Source organism: Hemibagrus wyckioides, linkage group LG26 (assembly GCF_019097595.1).
Source record: "Hemibagrus wyckioides isolate EC202008001 linkage group LG26, SWU_Hwy_1.0, whole genome shotgun sequence".
Classification (NCBI taxonomy): domain Eukaryota; kingdom Metazoa; phylum Chordata; class Actinopteri; order Siluriformes; family Bagridae; genus Hemibagrus; species Hemibagrus wyckioides.
The window spans coordinates 2,093,917-2,120,705 of record NC_080735.1 but is presented as its reverse complement, the minus strand read 5'-3'; the positions used below and the strand labels follow the sequence as shown (position 1 = coordinate 2,120,705).

At 37.7% G+C, this 26,789-nt stretch overlaps 1 protein-coding gene across 3 annotated transcripts in view; it reads left to right on the top strand.

Annotated features, from left to right (window-relative positions):
* Positions 1–847: 847 nt before the first annotated feature.
* cacna1hb (calcium channel, voltage-dependent, T type, alpha 1H subunit b) overlaps positions 848–26,789 on the top strand; it is a 68,718-nt gene continuing 42,776 nt past the window's right edge. For all 3 annotated transcript variants that reach the window (XR_009203664.1, XM_058380382.1, XM_058380381.1), the window contains exons 1-7: positions 848–4,259; positions 4,965–5,098; positions 6,480–6,577; positions 17,566–17,725; positions 23,372–23,687; positions 25,483–25,575; positions 26,061–26,649. Coding sequence is in view for 2 of the 3 variants with exons in the window: in XM_058380382.1 (XP_058236365.1) it covers positions 3,927–4,259; positions 4,965–5,098; positions 6,480–6,577; positions 17,566–17,725; positions 23,372–23,687; positions 25,483–25,575; positions 26,061–26,649 (1,723 nt within the window). In the remaining variant the exon portion in view is untranslated. The remainder of the gene's footprint in view (positions 4,260–4,964; positions 5,099–6,479; positions 6,578–17,565; positions 17,726–23,371; positions 23,688–25,482; positions 25,576–26,060; positions 26,650–26,789) is intronic.

Here is a 26,789-nt window from a genome sequence, read left to right as displayed (position 1 = left end):
TGGAGTAGAGGACATGTTAGAAGCGGAATAGAGGATGTTTGAGGCAGAGTAGAGGATGTGTTAGAGGCGGAATAAGAGTAAATCAGGATAGATAGACAGACAGACAGACAGAGTGTACAGATAGACAGACAGACAGACAGACAGAGTGTACAGACAGACAGATAGACAGACAGACAGACAGAGTGTACAGACAGACAGATAGACAGACAGACAGAGTGTACAGACAGATAGACAGACAGACAGAGTGTACAGACAGACAGATAGACAGACAGACAGTGTACAGACAGACAGATAGACAGACAGACAGAGTGTACAGACAGACAGATAGACAGACAGAGTGTACAGACAGATAGACAGACAGAGTGTACAGACAGATAGACAGACAGAGTGTACAGACAGACAGATAGACAGACAGAGTGTACAGACAGATAGACAGACAGAGTGTACAGACAGATAGACAGACAGAGTGTACAGACAGACAGATAGACAGACAGAGTGTACAGACAGATAGACAGACAGAGTGTACAGACAGATAGACAGACAGAGTGTACAGACAGACAGATAGACAGACAGAGTGTACAGACAGATAGACAGACAGAGTGTACAGACAGATAGACAGACAGAGTGTACAGACAGACAGATAGACAGACAGAGTGTACAGACAGATAGACAGACAGAGTGTACAGACAGATAGACAGACAGAGTGTACAGACAGACAGATAGACAGACAGAGTGTACAGACAGATAGACAGACAGAGTGTACAGACAGATAGACAGACAGAGTGTACAGACAGACAGATAGACAGACAGAGTGTACAGACAGATAGACAGACAGAGTGTACAGACAGATAGACAGACAGAGTGTACAGACAGACAGATAGACAGACAGAGTGTACAGACAGATAGACAGACAGAGTGTACAGACAGATAGACAGACAGAGTGTACAGACAGATAGACAGACAGAGTGTACTTTAGAATCAGGACTATTTCAGTATTTGTATTAATAAATGGATGAGTTTTTTCTCTTCATCTCATTCAGATATAAGGAATTGGAAGTGAAAGTCGTTTGTCAGCTCCTGAGCTTCACGTTAGACTTTTTCCACGTCAGCGCTCATCTTTCATTTGCATGTAAAGTGTTTGGAGTCGATCTCACAGGCTAATGAGTAGGACGGAGTGTAAGTGTGTGAAAACTCACAGGTTTTTAAGACGTTACTTTTACCGTCGCATTAAACACTGCATCACAGAGACGCCCAGTTTTAATGAATTTATTGAGTGAAAAAAGCATCAAATATTCACCGGCTCCCAGGAAATGAAAGCTCGTGTCACATGATCACTCAGGGTTAAAGCTTAGCATTTTTGTTTCTATAGCAACAGCTCCTTCACGTGAACATAAACACACTGGACACATGAACTGATTAAAAAAACGTTGGGTTTTTCGAGTCTCAGGCGTCAGTAACAGGAAGTTTTCCATCATCTTCAGGACAGAGGAGTTTCTTTGAGACTTTTTTACGCAGAAGTTCCATTAAATTTATTTAATAAGTTAAAAGATGGCAGTCGCGGGCAAATTGCTGCAGTGTGAAAGGAATAAGAGACGCATTATCACAATTAATCCATTAAGTGGATCAATCAAGTAGATCAAAAGTTTGTAACCTACTGAGATCTGGACACGGTATCACAGATCTGTGCTTGTTTTAGGGGCGGGGCTTATAATCACGAGTTTAAGTTGATGTTCTTTCTGAACCGTGGATTGGGTTTCAAAAATAAATGTCTAATGCTGAGTTCACACTGCACGATTTTAGCCCTGATTTTTAGTCGGCGACTAGTTGAGGGCAAATCAGAGCTCATGCACGTGTGTGACTATCACAATGTGAATCAGGGGCAATTCTAGAATTTTCATTTAAGGGGGGGGGCTCAGCCCCCAATGAGGGTATAATAGTGAAAAATAAATGAATAAATAAATAAAATAAAGGTTTGACTAACAGGGTAGGATGGTAAACTTTCCACTGTATTGCATAGATGTGTATAATATTTGAGTACTGAACAAGCCAAATACGAGTCTTTCTGATCACACACACACACACACACACTTGATCCTCGCTCTGCGACGCCGCGGTCTGCGGATTGAAGAACGCGGTGAAAGACGGGGAGGAGCCGAAGAGCCGCCGTTTTCATATGAACTTTAAAGGGGACTGAGGAGATCACCAATTTGTGTAGAGTTTATGGAGAATCGCAGAATTGTAGGAGGGCACACTAAAAATGGCCTAGCGACGCCCATGGTTTGAATTAGCAAAGACGCGATCTGAGCGAGTCGACGATGCGTCGCTCATTAAATATTTGGCATGCTAAATATCTGGACCTGTCAGCGACTCAATATCCTGCAGCATGAAAGGAGTTCTGGCTGAAAAACACCACGGCGATGACCTACATCCAATGAGAGAGCGAGATACAGGGCAGCGGTCAGTTCGGGGAGGAGTTATAGACCACAATATCAGCGAGCATGATCATTTGTTGGAGCACAATATTATAGTTTAATAGACTTTATAGGTTTTTATCAGAAAATGTCTTAAATATAGTTATATCAGAATAAATAAGCTTCACAGTAGCATCAAACAGAGCCTCCTGGTGATCCAGCGGCAGGATCCCGCACCCTCATTGCCGTGGCCCGGGTTCGATTCCCGGTCAGGGCGCTAACCCAGCCACTGAATAGTTTACTCTCAGTGCCGGTCCCAAGCCCGGGTTAAATGGGAGGGTTGCTTCAGGAAGGGCATCTGGTGTAAAACCTGTGCCAAAATGAAAGATGTGGACCAGGTGATCTGCTGTGGTGACCCTGGACAGGGAGCAGCCAAAAGAACAACAACAAAAACATCAAACAGAAATAAAGCAGAAGCATTTGCTTGAGCATCACATTGTAAAATTATTCATTTGTTCAATTCTGCAGAACGCACAATCCTTGTTCCCTGCATTTCCAGTCTTGAGGAACATTTCCAGTGTTGCATGAGAACTCTGACATCACGTGTGATCTCCCGTTATTTCCTCATTATTTCTCGCACACGTTCGGTTGTGAAACAGAGTTGTCACCGATTCTTCAAAAGCCACTAGAGGAATTTATAAAAAAGTGTTTATTATTGTAGCATGGCATCATAACTAAACACAGTAGAGTAAATCTGAAAGCAGTGTAAGGTGCTGAAATCAGGAGTCACTTATCTTAATCTTTCAGTAGAAGCCGATAAATGAAACCTGGCTGGATCCAATCAAGCGCAGAAATCTCTCGGAGTTTGTTCCACGGCGCTGAAGCTGGAAAAGGGCTGATTTAAGGAGTTGGTGAATTAGAGCCTGGGACTGAAGCTGATTTTCCATTTTCCATTTCATTATTACACTGCTTTTTTAGGCAGCCGTGTGTGTGTGTGTGTACGTGTGTCTGTGTACGTGTGTGTGTACGTGTGTGTGTCTGTGTGTGTGTGTGAGGATGTATATGATTTCATTTAGATGAGAGATTCTCATCCTCTTCATCAAGAGTAGTGTCATGTCATGCCGTGTGTGTGTGTGTGTGTGTACTCACGCAGGATTGTTTGACGAGGAGGAATAGTTTAAATCCTGCAGTTTCAGTCAGACAGAGTACTGAGGAAACCAGCAGGGGAACACACCCTGTCTAATCTGTCTGCTAACACACACACACACACACACACACACACACAGAGATCTGGTTTCAGACATACTAATCCTGAACTGTTCACAGTGGCTCTGTGTCTGCTCTTACATGATGGAGTTAGAATTCACAGCCATCCATGAAAGCAACACTGACCATGCTGTCCAGGTGGGAGGGGCTTAATCTCTTTCACCTGTCAATCATTCATTCAAGGGCAAATGCCATTAATGTAAACGTCACAGTGACACCAGACACACCGTGCCTCCTCTAAGCTCATGTATGTGGAAGAGGGCAGATAGCACTTACCTAGCAGCCTCATTTACACCACAGCAGAAATCTGTCTCTCTGTCTCTCTCTCTCTCTCAGCTGTCTGTCTCTCTCTCACCTGTCTGCCAGTCACACTCTCTCTGCCAGCTGTGTCTCTGTTTGTCTGTGTATCAGTCTCTCTCTGCCTCTCTCTCTGTCTGTCTGTGTGTATTGAGCCTTAACCCCAGCTCCACGTGGTTTGAGCGAGTCAGCATGTTGGTGATTTTGCTCAACTGCGTCACGCTCGGCATGTTCCAGCCGTGTCAGGACCTGGAGTGTCACTCAGAGCGCTGCACCATACTGCAGGTACGCTAACACACACACACAGCACTGTACCCATCCGCCAGGTATGCTAACACACACACACACACACACACACACAGCACTGTACCCATCCGCCAGGTATGCTAACACACACAGACAGCACTATACCCATCCACCAGGTATGCTAACACACACACACACACAAACATACACACAAACACACACACACACACACACACACAGACAGCACTATACCCATCCGCCAGGTATGCTAACACACACACACACACAGCACTGTACCCATCCACCAGGTATGCTAACACACACAGACAGCACTATACCCATCCGCCAGGTATGCTAACACACACACACACACACACAGCACTGTACCCATCCACCAGGTATGCTAACACACACAGACAGCACTATACCCATCCACCAGGTATGCTAACACACACACACACAAACATACACACAAACACACACACACACACACAGCACTGTACCCATCCACCAGGTATGCTAACACACACACACACACACACAAACATACACACAAACACACACACACACACAGCACTGTACCCATCCACCAGGTATGCCAACACACACACACACACACACACACACACACACAGCACTGTACCCACACATTGTGGAACATTAAATTATAATGTGTATTTTTTAATATAAATATGCTGCACTGTGGTATTAATTTATGAATGAATGTATGTTTGTTTACTGTAGGCGTTTGATGACTTCATCTTTGCGTTCTTTGCGGTGGAGATGGTGCTGAAGATGGTGGCTCTAGGCGTGTTCGGCCCGAGGTGTTACCTTGGAGACACGTGGAACCGCCTAGATCTCTTTATCGTCATGGCAGGGTGAGCAGAACCACCAAAAAAGAAGCTGCACCGCTATCAGGAGTGTGTGTGTGTGTGTGCGTGTGTGTGTGTGCGTGTGTGTGTGTGTGCGTGCGTGCGCGTGTGTGTGTGCGTGTGTGTATGTGTGTCTGTGTGTGTGTGCGTGTGTGTGTGTGTGCGTGAGTGCGTGTGTGTGTGTGTGCGTGAGTGCGTGCGCGTGTGTGTATGTGTGTGCGCGTGTGCATGTGTGTCTGTGTGTGTGTGCGTGTGTGTGTGTATGCGTGTGTGTGTCTGTGTATGTGTGTCTGTGTGTGTGAGTGTGTGTGTGTGCGTGTCTGTGCGTGTGTGTGCGTGTGTGTATGCGTGTGTGTGTGTATGCGTGTGTGTGTATGCGTGTGTGTGTGTCTGTGTGTGTGTGTGTGTGTGAGTGTGTGTGTGTGTATGCGTGTGTGTGTGTGTATGCGTGTGTGTGTATGCGTGTGTGTGTGTGTATGCGTGTGTGTGTCTGTGTGTGTGAGTGTCTGTGTGTGTGAGTGTGTGTGTGTGCGTGCCTGTGCGTGTGTGTGTGTGTGTGTGTATGCGTGTGTGTGTGTATGCGTGTGTGTGTGTATTTAATGTCAGTTCAAGTTTTAATGTCAGCTTCAGTCCTAATGTCAAGTCAATGTGTCACAGATATGCCCATGCATGACAAGTACTACCACACAACCCCAAACATCTCTCTCTCTCTCTCTCTCTCTCTCTCTCTCTCTCGTCTTTCACTTATGTTTCTCCCTCCATCTCTTTCTCTCTTCCTCATTTCTGTCTTTCTTCCTGTCTCTCTCTCTCTCTTTCTGTTTTTCTGTTCTGTCTCTCTTTCTGTCTGTCTCTCTCACTCTGTCTGTACTTCCTCTCTCACTCTCTTGCTTCACTTATCTTTACCCCTCCATCTCTCTCTCTCCCTCATTTCTGTCTTTCTTCTCTCACTCTGTCTCTCTGTCTCTCTCTCTCTCTCTCTGTCTCGCTCATGTTTCTCCCTCCATCTCCCTCTCTCCCCGTTTCTGTCTATCTCTCTGTCTAACTTTCTCATTCTGTTTGTCTTTCATTCTCTCTCTCTCTCTCTTACTTATTCATTCCTCCCTGTCTCACTGGTCCATTTATTCTCTGCATATCATTTGATCATTTTATCATTTTATAAGGATCTTATGAAATCAGATCATTAGTTCTTGTCCTTGTGGAATATTTAAGTTATAAATCTCTCTCAGTAAAACGAGTCGGTCCTGAAGACATGAGGACGTGACACTTTACCACCGGATTCAGTTAACGTGAAAAAAAAAAACATTAAAACTAACTATATACAATTAATGTAATTATAATGGTGTGTGTGTGTGTGTGTGTGTGTGTGTGCTCCTGCTTGTTTATACAGAATGTTGGAGTACTCTCTAGATGGACACAACGTTAGTTTCTCTGCAATCAGAACAGTCCGAGTTCTCAGACCTCTGAGAGCCATCAACAGAGTTCCCAGTGAGTGTCTCTCTCCCTCTCCCTCTCTCTCTCCCTCTCCCTCTCTCTCTCCCTCTCTCTCTCCCTCTCTCTCTCCCTCTCTCTCTCCAATGAATGATAATATAAAAAAGTGTAAAAAAAAAAGAAAAAGTGTATTAAATTATAAAACTGCACTACAGTAATACTAGAGTCACCAAGACCAAGAGAACATTACTACAGTAAACATTACTACAGTAAACATTACTACAGTAAACAATACTACAGTAAACAATACTACAATAAACATTACTACAGTAAACAATACTACAGTAAACATTACTACAGTAAACAATACTACAATAAACATTACTACAGTAAACAATACTACAGTAAACATTACTACAGTAAACAATACTACAGTAAACATTACTACAGTAAAGAATACTACAGTAAACATTACTACAGTAAACATTACTACAGTAAAGAATACTACAGTAAACATTACTACAGTAAACATTACTACAGTAAAGAATACTACAGTAAACATTACTACAGTAAACATTACTACAGTAAAGAATACTACAGTAAACATTACTACAGTAAACATTACTACAGTAAACAATACTACAGTAAACATTACTACAGTAAAGAATACTACAGTAAACATTACTACAGTAAACAATACTACAGTAAACATTACTACAGTAAACATTACTACAGTAAACATTACTACAGTAAAGAATACTACAACAAACATTACTACAGTAAACAATACTACAATAAACATTACTACAGTAAACAATACTACAGTAAACATTACTACAGTAAACATTACTACAGTAAAGAATACTACAATAAACATTACTACAGTAAACAATACTACAGTAAACATTACTACAGTAAACAATACTACAATAAACATTACTACAGTAAACATTACTACAGTAAACATTACTACAGTAAACAATACTACAGTAAACATTACTACAGTAAACATTACTACAGTAAAGAATACTACAACAAACATTACTACAGTAAACAATACTACAATAAACAATACTACAGTAAACATTACTACAGTAAAGAATACTACAATAAACATTACTACAGTAAAGAATACTACAGTAAACATTACTACAGTAAACAATACTACAGTAAACATTACTACAGTAAAGAATACTACAATAAACATTACTACAGTAAACAATACTACAGTAAACAATACTACAGTAAACATTACTACAGTAAAGAATACTACAATAAACATTACTACAGTAAACAATACTACAGTAAACATTACTACAGTAAAGAATACTACAGTAAACATTACTACAGTAAACATTACTACAGTAAAGAATACTACAGTAAACATTACTACAGTAAACATTACTACAGTAAACAATACTACAGTAAACATTACTACAGTAAAGAATACTACAGTAAACATTACTACAGTAAACATTACTACAGTAAAGAATACTACAGTAAACAATACTACAATAAACATTACCACAGTAAACATTACTACAGTAAATAATACTACAATAAACAATACTACAGTAAACATTACTACAGTAAACAATACTACAATAAACATTGCTACAGTAAACAATACTACAATAAACATTACTACAGTAAACATTACTACAGTAAAGAATACTACAGTAAACATTACTACAGTAAACATTACTACAGTAAAGAATACTACAGTAAACATTACTACAGTAAACATTACTACAGTAAACAATACTACAGTAAACATTACTACAGTAAAGAATACTACAGTAAACATTACTACAGTAAACATTACTACAGTAAAGAATACTACAACAAACATTACTACAGTAAACAATACTACAGTAAACATTACTACAGTAAAGAATACTACAATAAACATTACTACAGTAAACAATGCTACAGTAAACATTACTACAGTAAACATTACTACAGTAAACAATACTACAATAAACATTACTACAGTAAACAATACTACAGTAAAGAATACTACAGTAAACATTACTACAGTAAACATTACTACAGTAAACAATACTACAATAAACATTACTACAGTAAACAATACTACAGTAAAGAATACTACAGTAAACATTACTACAGTAAACAATACTACAATAAACATTACTACAGTAAACATTACTACAGTAAAGAATACTACAGTAAACATTACTACAGTAAACATTACTACAGTAAACAATACTACAGTAAACATTACTACAGTAAAGAATACTACAGTAAACATTACTACAGTAAACATTACTACAGTAAAGAATACTACAGTAAACAATACTACAATAAACATTACCACAGTAAACATTACTACAGTAAATAATACTACAATAAACAATACTACAGTAAACATTACTACAGTAAACAATACTACAATAAACATTACTACAGTAAACAATACTACAGTAAACATTACTACAGTAAACATTACTACAGTAAAGAATACTACAGTAAACATTACTACAGTAAACATTACTACAGTAAACAATACTACAGTAAACATTACTACAGTAAACATTACTACAGTAAAGAATACTACAGTAAACATTACTACAGTAAACATTACTACAGTAAACAATACTACAGTAAACATTACTACAGTAAAGAATACTACAGTAAACATTACTACAGTAAAGAATACTACAACAAACATTACTACAGTAAACAATACTACAATAAACATTACTACAGTAAACAATACTACAGTAAACAATACTACAGTAAACATTACTACAGTAAACATTACTACAGTAAAGAATACTACAATAAACATTACTACAGTAAACAATGCTACAGTAAACATTACTACAGTAAACATTACTACAGTAAACAATACTACAATAAACATTACTACAGTAAACAATACTACAGTAAACAATACTACAATAAACATTGCTACAGTAAACAATACTACAGTAAACATTACTACAGTAAAGAATACTACAGTAAACATTACTACAGTAAACATTACTACAGTAAAGAATACTACAGTAAACATTACTACAGTAAACATTACTACAGTAAAGAATACTACAGTAAACATTACTACAGTAAACAATACTACAATAAACATTACCACAGTAAACATTACTACAGTAAATAATACTACAATAAACAATACTACAGTAAACATTACTACAGTAAAGAATACTACAATAAACATTGCTACAGTAAACAATACTACAGTAAACATTGCTACAGTAAACAATACTACAGTAAACAATACTACAGTAAACATTACTACAGTAAATAATACTACAATAAACAATACTACAGTAAACATTACTACAGTAAAGAATACTACAGTAAACATTACTACAGTAAACAATACTACAATAAACATTGCTACAGTAAACAATACTACAGTAAACAATACTACAGTAAACATTACTACAATAAACATTACTACAGTAAACATTACTACAGTAAACAATACTACAGTAAACAATACTACAGTAAACATTACTACAATAAACAATACTACAGTAAACAATACTACAATAAACATTACTACAGTAAACAATACTACAGTAAACATTACTACAGTAAACAATACTACAGTAAACAATACTACAATAAACAATACTACAGTAAACATTACTACAATAAACATTACTACAGTTAACATTACTACAGTAAACAATACTACAATAAACATTACTACAGTAAACAATACTACAGTAAACATTACTACAATAAACAATACTACAGTAAACATTACTACAGTAAACAATACTACAGTAAACATTACTACAGTAAACATTACTACAATAAACATTACTACAGTAAACAATACTACAGTAAACATTACTACAGTAAACAATACTACAGTAAACATTACTACAGTAAACAATGTTACAGTAAACAATACTACAGTAAACATTACTACAGTAAACATTACTACAGTAAACAATACTACAGTAAACAATACTACAGTAAACAATGTTACAGTAAACATTACTACAGTAAACAGACATTAAATATTAATAATACAAAAGTAAACACTACAGTCTGCAGTAATTCAGTCAGAAATACTGTCTATAGTCTGTAATCATGGAGCCAACAACATAATACATAACAATACTAAACCCAGTGATACTAAACCCAGTGATACTAAATCCATATACTAAACGTAACAATACTAAACCCAACAATACTAAACCCAACTACACTAAACCCAGTGATACTAAACCCAACAACACTAAACCCAGTGGTACTAAACCCAACAGTACTAAACCCAGTGGTACTAAACCCAACAACACTAAACCCAGTGGTACTAAATCCATATACTAAACCCAACAACACTAAACCCAGTGATACTAAACCCAACAACACTAAACCCAACAATACTAAACCCAGTGGTACTAACCCAACAATACTAAACCCAGTGGTACTAAACCCAACAATACTAAACCCAGTGATACTAACCCAACAATACTAAACCCAGTGGTACTAAACCCAACAATACTAAACTCAACAATATTAAACCCAGTTATACTAAACCCAACAATACTAAACTCAACAATATTAAACCCAGTGATACTAAACCCAACAATACTAAACCCAACAATACTAAACTCAACAATATTAAACCCAGTGATACTAAACCCAACAATACTAAACTCAACAATATTAAACCCAGTGATACTAAACCCAGCAATACTAAACCCAACACTAAACTCAACAATACTAAACCCAGTGATACTAAACTCAACAATACTAAACCCAGTGATATTATACCCAGTGATACTAAACTCAACAATACTAAACTCAGTGATATTATACCCAGTGATACTAAACCCAACAATACTAAACCCAACACTAAACTCAACAATACTAAACCCAGTGATACTAAACTCAACAATACTAAAGCCACCAATTCTATACCCAGTGATACTAAACCCAACAACACTACAGTTAACAGTACACACAGTAACACTCCAGTCCACAGAGTCCTGCAGTGTGATTAATTACCTGAACACTCAACCCCAGCGCTCTGGATGTTTACTGCTGTCACCTCACACACACCACATGAGTGAACACACACACATACACACCTACACACCTACACACCTACACCACCCCTCAGATGGTGGCACAGATTTAGAGCTTCACTCTGCTCTGGACCACACACACACACACACGTACACACACACACACATGCACACACACACACACACACACACACACATACACCCACACACATACACACACACACACACGTACACACACACACACACACGCACACACACACACACACAAAAGCCTCCAGGAGCCTGACCCACCCGAGTGTAGTGTGCACTGATGACACAGTGTTTACTTTTTCTCCAGGAAGGTGTTGGCTTGTGAGAGAGTGTGTAGCAGTTAAATGGGTTCTCACTGGTTCTGTCAGTCTCTGTGTTCAGGTCATCTTAGGTGCTCTAATTTTACACACACACACACACACACACACAGACTGTCACCTTCCTGCGATGTTGTTATGAAGTTGAGTGTTACATTTTCACTCTTCCGTGCGTATTGATGCAAAATGATTTAGACTTCACTGAGTCAGAAATAGATATGCTCGTCATATTTATAGATGATCTCGCTTGTTTTCTCTCTCTCACTCTCACACACAAACACACAGTTATTGCTTACTGTCTCGTATTATTGTTTTTATATTTTGATGCCGCTAGCAGAGAAGCAAAACATGCACTCACACACACACACACACACACACACATTTATTCAGATATGTAATATTCACCATTTTCTCTGCCACAGTAATGGCTTTAGTTCAGCGGAAGCAAAGCTGTAAGTCAGCGTTAATTAAAAAACAAATCAGCACAAAACACAGAAACACACACACACTTAGTTAGAAGACGCTGGCTCTGTCATACACACAGCAAAGTTTTGTGTGTCTGTGTGTGTGTGTGTGTGTGTGTGTGTGTGTGTGTGTGCAGTAAGAGATTTTGGGGAATGAGACCCTGTGGCTGTTGAGTCTCCAATTTGATTACTTTCAAACCAGTGAACATGGAATTAGCCAAGCATTACAATTGAGAATTTATGCCAATGTGTGTGTGTGTGTTTGTGTGTGTTTGTGTGTGTGTGTGTGTCTGTGTGTGTTTGTGTGTGTGTGTTTGTGTGTGTGTGTGTGTGTACTTTGGAATACTGTATGTGACGTTTTTTTGTCATACAGTGTTTGGTTCTGAGTCAGAAGTCACATTTGTATTGAAAACAGCTCTCAGTTTTCAGTCCTGGGCTTTGGTCAGTTTCTGATTGAATAAAGACTCGGGTGTTTTACTGGATCACTGACCACAGTGAGTATCAGGTTCAAACAGAGGAGAAAACTTTGTTAAACTTGATTTTTTTGTTTTACTTGCAAATAAATAAATATTTATTTTCTAACACATACAACATAACTACAACTAAACTAATTTCACTCATTAACTACAGGTCACTAAATATATTTATATTCACTACACTCGCTATAATTTACTACACACAACTCACAGAATATTAATACTCTCAATATAAAGCCAAAAATAATAACAAAAGTTACACACTATGACAACAAACAACAAGACTATCAACAATATTATAGTAAACAATACCACTGTCAAGATTATGACTGTGATAATACAGTAAACATTACAGTAAACAATGTTACAGTAAACATTACTACAGTAAACAATGATACAGTAAAAATTACAGTAAACAATGTTACAGTAAACATTATTACAGTAAATATTATTACAGTAAACATTACTCTAGTAAAGAATGTTACAGTAAACAATGTTACAGTAAACATTACTACAGTAAACAATGTTACAGTAAATATTATTACATTAAATATTATTACAGTAAACATTACTCTAGTAAAGAATGTTACAGTAAACAATGTTACAGTAAACATTACTACAGTAAACAATGTTACAGTAAATATTATTACATTAAATATTATTACAGTAAACATTACTCTAGTAAAGAATGTTACAGTAAACAATGTTACAGTAAACATTACTACAGTAAACAATTTTACAGTAAACAATGTTACAGTAAACATTACAGTAAACAATGTTACAGTAAACATTACAGTAAACAATGTTACAGTAAACAATGTTACGGTAAATATTATTACAGTAAACAATGTTACAGTGAACAATGTTACAGTAAACATTACAGCAAACAGTGTTACAGTAAACATTATTACAATAAACAATGTTACAGTAAACATTACTACAATAAACAATGTTACAGTAAACATTACTCTAGTAAACAATTTTACAGTAAACAATGTTACAGTAAATATTATTACAGTAAACAATTTTACAGTAAACAATCTTACAGTAAATATTATTACATTAAATATTATTATAGTAAACATTACTACAGTAAACAATGTTACAGTAAACATTATTACAGTAAACAATGTTATAGTAAATATTATTACAGTAAATATTGTTACAGTAAACAATGTTACAGTAAACATTACTCTAGTAAAGAATGTTACAGTAAACATTACTACAGTAAACAATTTTACAGTAAACAATGTTACAGTAAACATTACAGTAAACAATGTTACAGGAAACATTACAGTAAACAATGTTACAGTAAACATTACAGTAAACAATGTTACAGTAAACATTACAGTAAACAATGTTACAGTAAAGAATGTTACAGAAAAAATACTATAATGAACATTACAGTAAACATTACTACAGTAAACAGTGTTAAAGTAAACATTACTACAGTAAACATTACTACAGTAAACATTACTAAAGTCACAATTACTACAGTACAAAATGTTTCAGTAAACATTACTACTGTAAACAATGTTACAGTAAACAGTGTTACAGTAAACAATATTACAGTAAACATTACTAGAGTAAATATTACAGTAAACATTACAGTAAACAGTGCTACAGTAAACATGATTACAGTAAACAATGTTACAGTAAACAATGTTACAGTAAACATTTTACAGTAAACATTACTACAGTAAATAATGCTACAGTAAACAATACTACAGTAAACATTATTACAGTAAACATTACTACAGTAAATAATGTTAGTCAACATTGCAGTAAACAATATTGCAGTAAACATTATTACAGTAAACAATGTTACAGTAAACAATACTACAGTAAACATTACAGTGAACAATGTTACAGTAAACAATACAGTAAACATTACTACAGTAAAAAATGTTACTAAATGTGAAATATCTACAGTCAACAATAACAGACACTACCACAGAAAAGTATACTCACGCTAATAATTCTATATTCAATCCTGCAACCATAAACAGTATTATATTTACATTAATTAACAGTACTGTGGTTGTGGTAGCCGAGTGGCTAAGCACTACTGACCAGAAGGTTGTGAGGTCAAATCACAAGGCCATCAATCTGCCACTGCTGGCCCCCTGAGCAAGGCTTTTATCCTTTTTGGATAAATGAGATAAATCTAAGTCACTCTGTATAATACTGTAAATATTATAATAATATAAATTCTACAGTCAATGATACTACAGTGAGAAATACTACTCACCAAAATCAGAAATACTACTGATTATAGTAAGAGTCAATCAAGTCAACAATACTAAGCTGATTATATTACTGGCAATATTACTGACTTTAGCAATATTACATTCAACAATACTAACATTAACATTAACAATAACAAACTCACCAATAAACAACCCTAAAGACAAGGATATAAAATTCAACAGTATTACAGCAACACTATGCTAAAGTCAACAATACTACAGCTAATTATATTACAGGCAACTTTAACTTCAACTTTGACTTTAGCAATGTTATGTTAAAGAATACTACAGAAAGCGACACTACATGTCACATGACCAAAGTCAACAATAAAGCTCAGTAGTGCTATAATCAACAATACTACAGTCAACAACAACAAAGCTAAAGAACACAAAATTCAACAATACTACAGTCAACAACAACAACAAAGCTAAAGAACAACAACAACAACAAAGCTAAAGAACAACAACAAAGCTAAAGAACAACAAAAACAACAAAGCTAACTCCATCCAGGGTGTATCTTGCCTTGATGCCCGATGAGAATAGATCGGCTAAGCGGTACAGACAATGAAATGAAATGAAATGACAACAAAGCTAACGAACAGCAATAAAGCTAAAGAACAACAACAACAAAGCTAAAGAACACAAAATTCAACAGTACTGCAGTCAACATCTGAGTGCTGAAGCGCAGCAAATTGTCTGGATTTGAAAGCTAACACTCTGCTTGTGTACTTGTTCACTTTTGTAAATTCAGTCTTGTCTGAAAAAGCTCTTATGTCTGAAGCAGTTATTTGCATATTATGTTGTAAACAAGTCTTGAGGACAGTGAACATTTAAATGAGCTGGTCTGAAATCCCCAGAACAGATGTAGCGCTGGTATCACCAGAAATCTTTCGTTTTGGTAGCAAAATCCAGATGAATGTTGTGGGTGAAAGTGGCTGAGAAATGCCGGAGCAGGTCCCATTTTCACCTGGATGTGTGTTCGTCATGGCCTGAGCTTCATTTGTGAAATAAAAGCAGCAGTAGGCAAATAACATGCCTGGATTCTATCCTAACTTACAGAGCTGTTTCATCACATCGTGCGCTCGTCCACCTGGGAACCTGCATATGAAATAGAGTTCAAAGACCTGCTGGATGTGGAGAAACCCTTTAATTCAAATCTAGAGCTGCAGGCAAGAACAAAAAAAAAAAAAAAATCAGGGTTCAAATACAGGAAGAAAGAAACACAGCAGGTAGAGGCGTGAAAATGCACAGACGGAATTAGTGTCTGTGGAATTAGTGGAATCTGTGTTTCTGTATCTGTGTACGGATAATGTGTCGATTACATATGGAAACAAATCTAAATCTAGAATTAAACTTTCCACTTTTTGATTGCTCATTTCCTGTTAGTCCTTAAAAGAACGTTGATATCACTCTGTACACATTTAGTTCTTGATAATGACGAGCCTCCCCGAAGATATACGTTACATACACGCCAATTTTATGATTGGAAACCAAAAGAAATTGAACAAGTTTGTTCTGCGTACTTCATGACTCCGCCCCAAATGAGTCAAAACTCAAACAATCGACTCACAATGCAAAAGGTTAGAAATAGATTTATAACAAATAAGATATTTGTATATGTTGTATTGTGTTCAGTCAAAATATCATGAAGCTACATCGTGTATGAATAATTCTAATTTTAAATCCATGTACCTTTGGTGCTTGGCCCCGAACTACAGGCTCTCTAACGTCGTTCTTTCTGTTTGTAAGCATTTAGTGTAACTTTTTGAAAAGGTTCTCGGAGGATCTCTGGGCTGTCCGTAACGCTCGACTGAAACGGGACGTTGATGTTGATGGAAAGTGAAGGAATGATGTATTTTTCACGATGCATTTGGAGTTGAGTCGCGCTGTCGCTTCTAAATTATACATGTCTCGCGCCTTAGCGGTGGTAAAATACATACGAGTTCATATGAAAAGAACAGAAATATAAGATGTGATAATGGAGTGTTGTGTGACTTTTTTGTAGAATCTGTATGTAGAACTGAGGCATGTGTGACGTGTGAACTAAACTGTAGGAAGTTTTAAAAATTTTAAAGGAAGGAGTCTCCAGTGTCAGTGCTGTGTAAGAGTCAGAGCTAAAGCTGTAACGTTTATTATGCTTTTAGCGTTTGTTTGGTCACGTGGCAAGCTGAATTTTTTTTGTTTCATTAACTTTAAAAGAGAAAAATAAAAGAGAGGCTGGGGAGGGAACCACTGTTTATAGCTGCTATAATATAAAGTGAGAACAGGTTTCATGGATGGTCCACAACGTTAAAGGTAGCTATAAAGAGATAAATATTTAAAAAATTGTTAAAAGAGTCGATTTTTTCAAATGGCTCACCTAAGTGAATTGATTCACTTAGCTCTCATACAATATTTTAATTCTTTTCTCTTAAGGATGTTACAAGAAATGGTTCCTATTCTTGTATTATTTTTCTAACGTGTGTGTTTTTGTAGGTATGCGTATCTTGGTGACTTTGCTGCTGGACACGTTGCCGATGCTGGGAAACGTTTTGCTGCTTTGCTTCTTCGTGTTCTTTATCTTCGGAATTGTGGGCGTGCAGTTGTGGGCGGGATTACTGCGAAACCGCTGCTTCCTGGACGAGGACGCGAGGACGTGAGTACAGATGAGTGTTTCGTTCCTCTTTTACCACAGCGCTGCCCCGACGTTCATTACTGAGTCCATTAAGGAAATGACACGTCATGCTTTTTATCCATTTACAGTTGCAATTAATATCTTTTTCTTTTCTTTTTTTTAAGTTTATAAGACGAAAAACACTGCAGGCTAAATATTATTTTCATTTCAAGCATGCACATGTCTACAGCCGAAGCAGATAATAAAGTCACAATAAATACACAGGATAAGGATCTGGAACAGCAGGAGCAGCATAAGGGTTGAACAGAAATCACACTCGAGCAAACGCCACTGTGAAATAATGAGCATGTAGCGGCGAATACATGAACATAACATCTGGAGAAACAGTCCTGAGTGCTGAAGAACGACATCATCATGCAGTAATAACGCTGGAGCGAGTCGTATGTAAGACTGAGGCTTAAGAGTCAGCCCGAGGCAGTTTCAGCCGAGATGCGGTGCTACCTTTGGCCAGATTTCAGAAGGATAAAAGACGCTGAGGAAGGGATTGTCGGATGTGTTTTACAAAGAAAAGAGAAAGACCTTTTTTTTTTAATCCCTGAATCACATGGATGCTGTTTTCTGTGGTTTCTGTAGGACATACTGAGGGCGTAGAAGGCTGCTGTAATCAGTTGCCACAGGAAATGGTGATGCTTTTAAAAGCAAGCTATAGTACAGAACCCTGATTGGTGCTTGTCCTCTTTAAGTGAGCCTAGATCTGACCGTATCACACTTTCCCTCCATGAGCCCCACCCCTTTTTCTTTTTTTTTTGAGTTTATTTTTTTAATCAATCTGTTCAAAAATAATTGCAATAATTGGTTCAGTTGGCCTGAGTGAGCTAACTGAATCAATCTGTTTGAAAATAATTTACTTGGCATAATTGGTTAGCTTGGCATGAATGAACCAATTTAATCACTTTGTTTGAGTCACTGAAAATAATTCACTTGTCATAATTGATTCAGCTAGCATGAATGAACCAATTGAATCACTCGGTTTGATTCATTCTGTTTGAAATAATTCACTTGGCATAATTGATGTAGTTGGCATGAATGAATGAACTGAATCACTCGGTTTGATTCAGTCTGTTTGAAAATAATTCACTTGTCATAAGTGATTCAGTTGGCATGAATGAACCAATTGAATCACTCGGTTTGATTCAGTCTGTTTGAAATAATTTACTTGGCATAATTGATTCAGATGGCATGAATGAATGAACTGAATCACTCAGTTTGATTCAGTCTGTTTGAAAACAATTCACTTGGCATAATTGATTCAGATGGCATGAATGAACTGAATCACTCGGTTTGATTCAGTCTGATTGAAAACAATTCACTTGGCATAACTGATTCAGTTGGCATGAATGAACCGATTGAATGACTCAGTTTGATTCAGTCTGTTTGAAATAATTTACTTGGCATAATTGATTCAGTTGGCATAAATGAACCAATTGAATCACTCGGTTTGATTCAGTCTGTTTGAAAACAATTCACTCGGCATAATTGATTCAGTTGGCATGAATTAACTAATTGAATCACTCAGTTTGATTCAGTCTGTTAGAAAACAGTTCATTTGGAATGACTGAGCCAACTGAATCGCTCTGTGTGAGTCATGCTGTATGATAATTTTATCAACAATTGGAAATTTTAGTTTATTTAGTTTCATCGTATTTGAACAACGAAGATCAGCCCAGTCCTGATCAATATCACCATAATCAGCGGAAAGACTCGACTGTTTCTTTGTCTTTGTGAAGTCTTGCCAAGCCAGTCTCCTTTATTTCCATATTTCTCAGTTTAAACTTTGTCTTGCATTTTTCTCCTGCATTTTCCTGGTGTGTGTGAAATTATCTATGTACTCTCATGGAATTAATTTCCCAGGTGTTTTTTTTTCAGCTAGCTTTATGAACCTGCATTTTTATAACAATCATGTCGTGTGGACCTGCTTTAATAAAAACCAGCTCACATCCTGCCACTTTCTCTTCCCATTGTTCTCCACTGTTGTCTTTTCATGCTGTGTAGCTCAGCCTATGATTGTTCAAATGGGAGAGCTGGAGATGACTTGGCATGGATCCAGCCAGCTTATAGACTGCTGCACCAGCGCACTGAGGGTTTTAATCTTTGCCATTCTTGGCAGAAATCAACCTTACGCCCCTCCATTATTTTTTCTGCTTTAAAAAGCTTCTTGTGCGAAGGAACTATGCCAAAAAAAGAAAGTGAATGACACAGGTCCAAGATTTAAGTCATGCCGTTTATATATAGATATGCGGAACAAAATATTGACCTTCCAGCTTCCTCAAATACAACATAAATTAATTAATAAATGGAGCTACATAAACAAGAGAAGTGCAAATGTACTAGATAAGTCGGCCATGACGCTTTTATAGCAATAACTTTATCTTTAGACGTTATTGTGTTACAATTTAAGTTACAGCTTTATCTCTGAAGCACTGACGCCACCCTTAAATGTTAAATAAATCAATCAGTCTATAAATCAGTCTGATTCGCTCGACTAATCGATTCATGTGGCTTGATTGAATCAATTAGAATGCTCTGGTTGAATCACTCTGGTTTAAAACAAGTCACTTGGCATAATTGGTTCACTTGGCATGAATGAATCAATTGAGTCACTCTGGATGAATCACTCTGTTTGGAATTAATTCCTTTGGCATAATTGATTCACTTGCTATGAGTGAACTAACTGAATCTCTCTGGATGAATCACACTGTTTTGAAACAGTTCACTTGGTAGAATTGATTCATTTAGCATGGGTAAACTAACTGAATCATGCTGGATGAATCACTCTGGTTTAAAACAACTCACTTGGCATGATTGGTTTACTTGGAACCAGTGAACTAACTGAATCTCTCTGGATGAATCACTCTGTTTTAAATCAATTCACTTGGTAGAATTGATTCACTTGGCATGGGTGAACTAACTGAATCACATTGGATTAATCACTCTGGTTTAAAGCAGTTCACTTGGGATACTTGGATCATTTGGCACAAGTGAATCAATTGATTCACTCTGGATGAATCACTCTGTTTGGAATTAATTCCTTTGGCATAATTGATTCACTTGCTATGAGTAAACTAACTGAATCTCTCTTGATGAATCAAACTGCTTTAAAACAATTCACTTGACATAACTGATTCACTTGACATGAGTAAACCGACTGAATCAAACTGAATCATTCTGTTTAAAACTAATCGTGGTTCGTAAAATCAATTTTATGTTTCATTAATTAATAAGTTTGTGTCGAATGTCATGTTTGCGGATGATTTGTCTTTGAGATACAGTTTATTCCCCAAGTGTACAAAAGTGTTTGAAGGGCATTCAAGCTTCTTGGTGTAACAATAGGAAGATTATATAAATTAGCAAAAGAGGTCGTTCATGGAGTGTTTTATGCTGAAGGACCAGAGGACGTCCGTGAACGTGACACCTAACGCCAGCCGTCATTCCACACAAGGCAGTGTCTCTCCATCACAGCAGAGTCACTCACCAGCTCGGACAAAACAATCAATCCCACCAGATACCAAGGTTTTCATGTGATGCGGATAAATTGGGAACGTCCCAGTGGACCATGAGTCGGATTATACATCAAACACCCTGCTTCCGGACCACACACCCTCACACAATTCAATCGCTTTACTTTAGAGGTTCATCAGCTACAGAGCCACAGTGACTCGAGGAGGAAGAGGCAGCTAATCAAGAAAACTCTGCTAAAGTCCCGTTGTTAATGCACATTGACAATTAGCTTCAAAACGCATGATTTATCAGCTACAGTCATGTATAAAATAGTGTGTAGTGATTAAAACTTTCATTTATATTATTTGTTTAGTTCGTTAGTGTTCACATTATTGGCTCTTGCATGCTCGCATCTGATTGGTCAGATTGGTTCTGTAATAAAATGAAAAATATTAGACCAAAAAAAATCCAGCTTTTTGATTCCAATTCTCTGAGCGGTTTAAGCTCGTGTTTCCGCCTGATCATAATGATCTGATATTAACCTAGAGAAATTAGCTTTCGTGTATTTAGCCCATAATAACACCACTCTATTACACTCATCCTCCAGCGGATGAACAGATGAACAGGTGTTTCGCTAAATTGCTCGTGTTACTGTTTTACGTGTTTGACAAGCGCTGTTATTAACTCGACTGAAACACAATCACACCTTTTGATCTTTTTGTTCTCTGTGAGCATATAGTGAAACTCTGTACCTGCTAGAGAGAGAGAGAGAGAGAGAGAGAGAGAGAGAGAACCATCAATTTACACATTTGAACCTCTCATGAGGCGGGATGTCAAACTGCATGAATGCTCGTTTTTAAGCGCTTCTCATATAATTCTGTTTTATCCAATCACCTCTGAATCGTTCCCTCAGCACCTTTCAAGAAGAAGCTCTTAGCTTTGAACTTTAAGCTTTAAGTGCCTTTGCTCTTAGCAGTAAGAGAACACAGGGTGTTAGGCTGCTATCTGATGTTTTCTCACAACCAACTCTTAGTCTCTCGCTTTAAAGGTTCAGGCTTCAGTTCGAGAAACGGAAAGAAATTACAGTGATACCAGTTTACTCCGAGTTTACAGATCAAAACCAGCTTTAAACGTATCGTAGAAGCTAATAAATCAGTGTTCACTGTGAGGATATGAAGCCATATTTAAACCTGAGACGTAGATACAGTCTAGTGTGGTCAGTGTTATTAATTCATGAAACATGAAACAATATAAAGCATGTTGGATTGAGTGCTATTAAATAATCAACCTACTAAATCCTAATGAAGTCCATACACACCGATCAGGTATAACACTGTGAGCAGTGAGAGGTGAAGTGTATAAGACTGAGTATCTCCTCATCATGGCCCCTGTTAGTGGGGGGGATATATTAGGCAGCAAGTCAACATTTTGTCCTCAAAGTTGATGTTAGAAGCAGGAAAAATGGACAAGTGTAAGGATTTGAGTGAGTTTGACCAAAAGGGCCAAATTGTGATGGCTAGACCACTGGATCAGAGCATCTCCAAAACTGCAGCTCTTGTGGTGTGTTCCCGGTCTGCAGTGGTCAGTACCTATCAAAAGTATCCTTTAAGTCTTGTACGTATGCTTCAAGTCCTGTAAATTGCAAGATTGGGGCCCATGGAGGAGCTTAAAGGAACTTAGAAGACCAAAAGGGTCTGCTGCTAACATCTTGGTGATCCAGATACCCAAGCACTAGTGGAGTCCATCATGCCGTTTTGGCAGCAAAATGGGGACCAACACAATGTTAGCCAGGTGGTCATAATGTTATGCCTGATTAGGGTATTATCTATAGGGGTTGTTGATTGATAGATCAGGGTTCAATCCCCAGCACCAGCAAGCTGCCACCATTGGGCCCATGAGCGAGGCCCACCCTGCTATAGGGGCGCTGAAACATGGCTGACCCTGCACTCTGACCACAACCTTCCAAGAATGAGATATGTGAAGGAAGAATTTCACTGTGCTGTAATGTTTATGTGATAAACAAAGGCTATTTAGCTTAAGGCGAGTGTGTGTGGCTCATCTCAGGATTCTGCTTTCAGAGGATTGTAACTTCTGAATAAATGAATATCATCATCATTCTCTCATCATCTCTCTCTCTCTCTCTCTCTCTCTCTCTCTTTCTCTGTCTAGGATGTATAATCTCTCTCCGTCTTTGAGCGCTTACTACAGGCCTGAAGACTCGGACGACATCGCCTTCATCTGTTCAACCAACCGCGAGAACGGAATGCTGCGCTGCTCGGACGTCCCGCCCCGAAAAGTGGGCGGGGCTTACTGCGAGCTGAACACGCGCAACGTCACGGACATCTCTTCTCTAGACCCCGCCCATAGAGGGGGGTGTGTCAACTGGAACGCGTACTACAACAACTGCAGAGCGAGCGAACACAATCCGCACAATGGAGCCATCAACTTCGATAACATCGGGTACGCCTGGATCGCCATCTTCCAGGTGATTTATTTCCCTTCATTTTAACGAGCTTGTTGAAATCGCCTTTACGAGCGAACCCTGGCCAGGAAGGAAGTGCTGTATTAAAGCTGTATATTAAAAATCCAGCCTAAAAAAGGAATTATCAATTATTTGAGAAAGAACATTTTCATTTCATTTAATTATATGAGGGGGTGAGGTAAAGCGGAATTATTGGCACCCTTAGTAAAGTTTCATTAAAAATTGAAATTTTTGCAAACCTTTAATTGAAAATAAATGTACTTGAAGGAAATCCATGAACATTATCGGCACCCTAGGGATTCTTGGGGGGATAGAATCAGCTCACGTTTCCTTTTTTTTCATGTGTTTAAGAACTTTTACACCGTTATCCATTACTTCCTGTTTCACTGCCGTGTAAATTTAACAAGACACTGAGATTGACTTTCCCTCATTCCGTCACCAGCATGGGGGAAATTACAGGATAAACAAATGAGAGAAGCGTGTTGACCTTCATAAATCAGGCAACGGCGATAAAAATAGATCCAAGCCTGAACACATTTAAAAACTACTCTGTCAGGGAGATAAGTAACAAGGATAAAGAAGTTTAAAGAAGATGAGAAAGGCACAAATTTCTCCAAGGATCACAGCTGAAGTTTTCAAGAAGCATTCTGGATTTTTTACTGAGTCTCTAAATCTGTTATCAGACACCAACTTCATTGGAAATCCCGAGTCAGCATGGAGACGTGTCATGACGTGTCAACATGAACAATCGTGACGTGGTTCCATCTTTGTTTTTGGAACCAATTGCATATTAAAATTATTTCTTTGTGAGATTTGTTTTTACCGAGGGTGCCAATATTTTTGCACATCGCTAAAAACAGGAGTTTTCAGGAGTACCCTGAAAAAAGCTGGAGCTCTCTTCCTTCGTTAGATAATGTGTGAGACATTTGGCTCGTACGCTTTATTTATTTCTTTTTATTTTTTTGCTGAGTGAGCGTTTTCCGTCGCTCGTCCGTTTCGTGCCAAGAGACACTCCGTTTTATTGTAGACGAATGAAGCGATGGCACCGGAGCCGTCGTGGACAACATCGCCCCGTCGCAGGAAATCAAGTGTTCATCATGTTTGCTGCTAATCATAACGGCCTAAAAAAAGACCTCCATCATGTTCCTGAGTAATCTGAGTGCGCAGGTGAAAACGATTTATGAGGCTGTGAGTAATCCGATTAGCTCGAGTGTGACATTCTTCATTCTAAAGCAAGTTTGTTTTAGAGTTTCAGACCTCATCCTTTTGGCTAGAGAGCTAAACAGACTCCTCCTCCTCCATTTTTTCTAAACTCTACAGGTGTTATAAACTCTACACACTCTCACCACCATCAGCCGTAGACTTTTAGTGTTAAATTCGAATTCCTGCCTCCCGATGATGTCACATCAGGGCTTTACAGCTGACCAATCAGCAAGCTCGCTGCCAGGTGAGAGATAAAATCTCACTTTTAGCACTTTTCTAGCTCCTCCTAGCTTTTAAAAATACACCACAGTGCTGCTGAAGTCTCCATTCTGATTGCTGGATTCTGATTGGTTGATGAGAGAGAGGCATGTAGAAAGAGAGAGAACGGTCAGGAACTAATTAACAATGTTAGTTGTAGCTAGAAACGGGTAAATGACGTGTGTTATGTGTTTTTATGTATTTAATAAAGAGCTGCGTGTGCTGTCGGGACGTTTGCTTCGTCACATCACTGAAACAGAATTCCACTGGTGTTTTATTCTGAGACATTAGAGACCGGAGGCAGGAAGTTAACCCTCGACTCTCTGTCCCTCTGTAGGTGATCACTCTAGAAGGCTGGGTGGACATCATGTACTACGTCATGGACGCTCACTCCTTTTACAACTTCATCTACTTCATCTTCCTCATCATCGTAAGTGCACACAGCGTTTCTCCCGCTGATTAGCTTCAGTGTAGTTAGCCAAAATGATAACACTGAATTATTTTGAATAATTTTCATACTTTTGTAAAAAAATAAATAAATAAAATAAAAATTAACTTATTAATTAAATAAATAAGTACATAAAAAATAATAATAATCTTACAGTATTTCTTTTTTTATGTTTTAAAACATTTTGAATTTATTCTAAATATATTTAAATATAATATGTACTGCTGTTACATTTTGTTATTTTTTATCTTATATATTTTTTAAAAATTCTTGATATATTATTATCAAAATAATAGATTCAGGACTTTTTGAATAAACTGTAATAGTTTTTTATGTTTTTATTTTTTAATTGTTTTTCATTTATTTTCTTGTCTTTTTTATGTTTTTTTATGTATATGTTTTTTTTTTCTTTTGAATGTTTTGTGGTTAATTAAAGCTGATTTGTTTTGTCTGACTCTTTGCCGTAGGTGGGCTCCTTCTTCATGATCAATCTGTGCCTGGTGGTCATCGCCACGCAGTTTTCCGAAACCAAGCAGCGTGAGAACCAGCTGATGCGAGAGCAGCGAGCTCGTTTCCGTAGCAACGAGTCCACGCTGACCAGTCTGGCCGAGCCCGGCTCCTGCTACGAAGAAATTCTCAACTATGTTTGCCATCTTCTACGCAAGTTTTGTCGCCACCTTATTCATTTTTATAACGATGTGTTGCGCAAGAGCAAGAGCGCTAACCTCGGGGAGTCCGCCGCTGTGGGCGGAGCCAATGGACACTGGAGCAATAAGGAGAAGATCGAGCTGACGCGACACCTCTTTCATCATCATCATCATCATCATCGCCTGGGAAACAGCACAGACGTCCCAGATATGAAGGCAGTGCTCCTGAGAGGAGATAAATGCCTTCCCACGTACGCGTCCTCCTTCCCTCTGACCGTCCACAGCCTCAAGGGCATCGGAGTGAACTACCCCACCATCCTGCCCCTGGCCTTCTTCACACACTCACGTGTTCACCCCGGCTGCACTACTGCCCTCAAGACCAAGAACTCCAACAACAAAACACAGCATGGTGAGAACACACGCACACGCACACACACACACACACACACACACACAGGAAACTGTCATGTGGTACAACAGCACAATAATGTTAAATATCAGCATTTAAAGTTGTTTTTGTTTAGAAATCACACTTTTTATTGTCTTCTT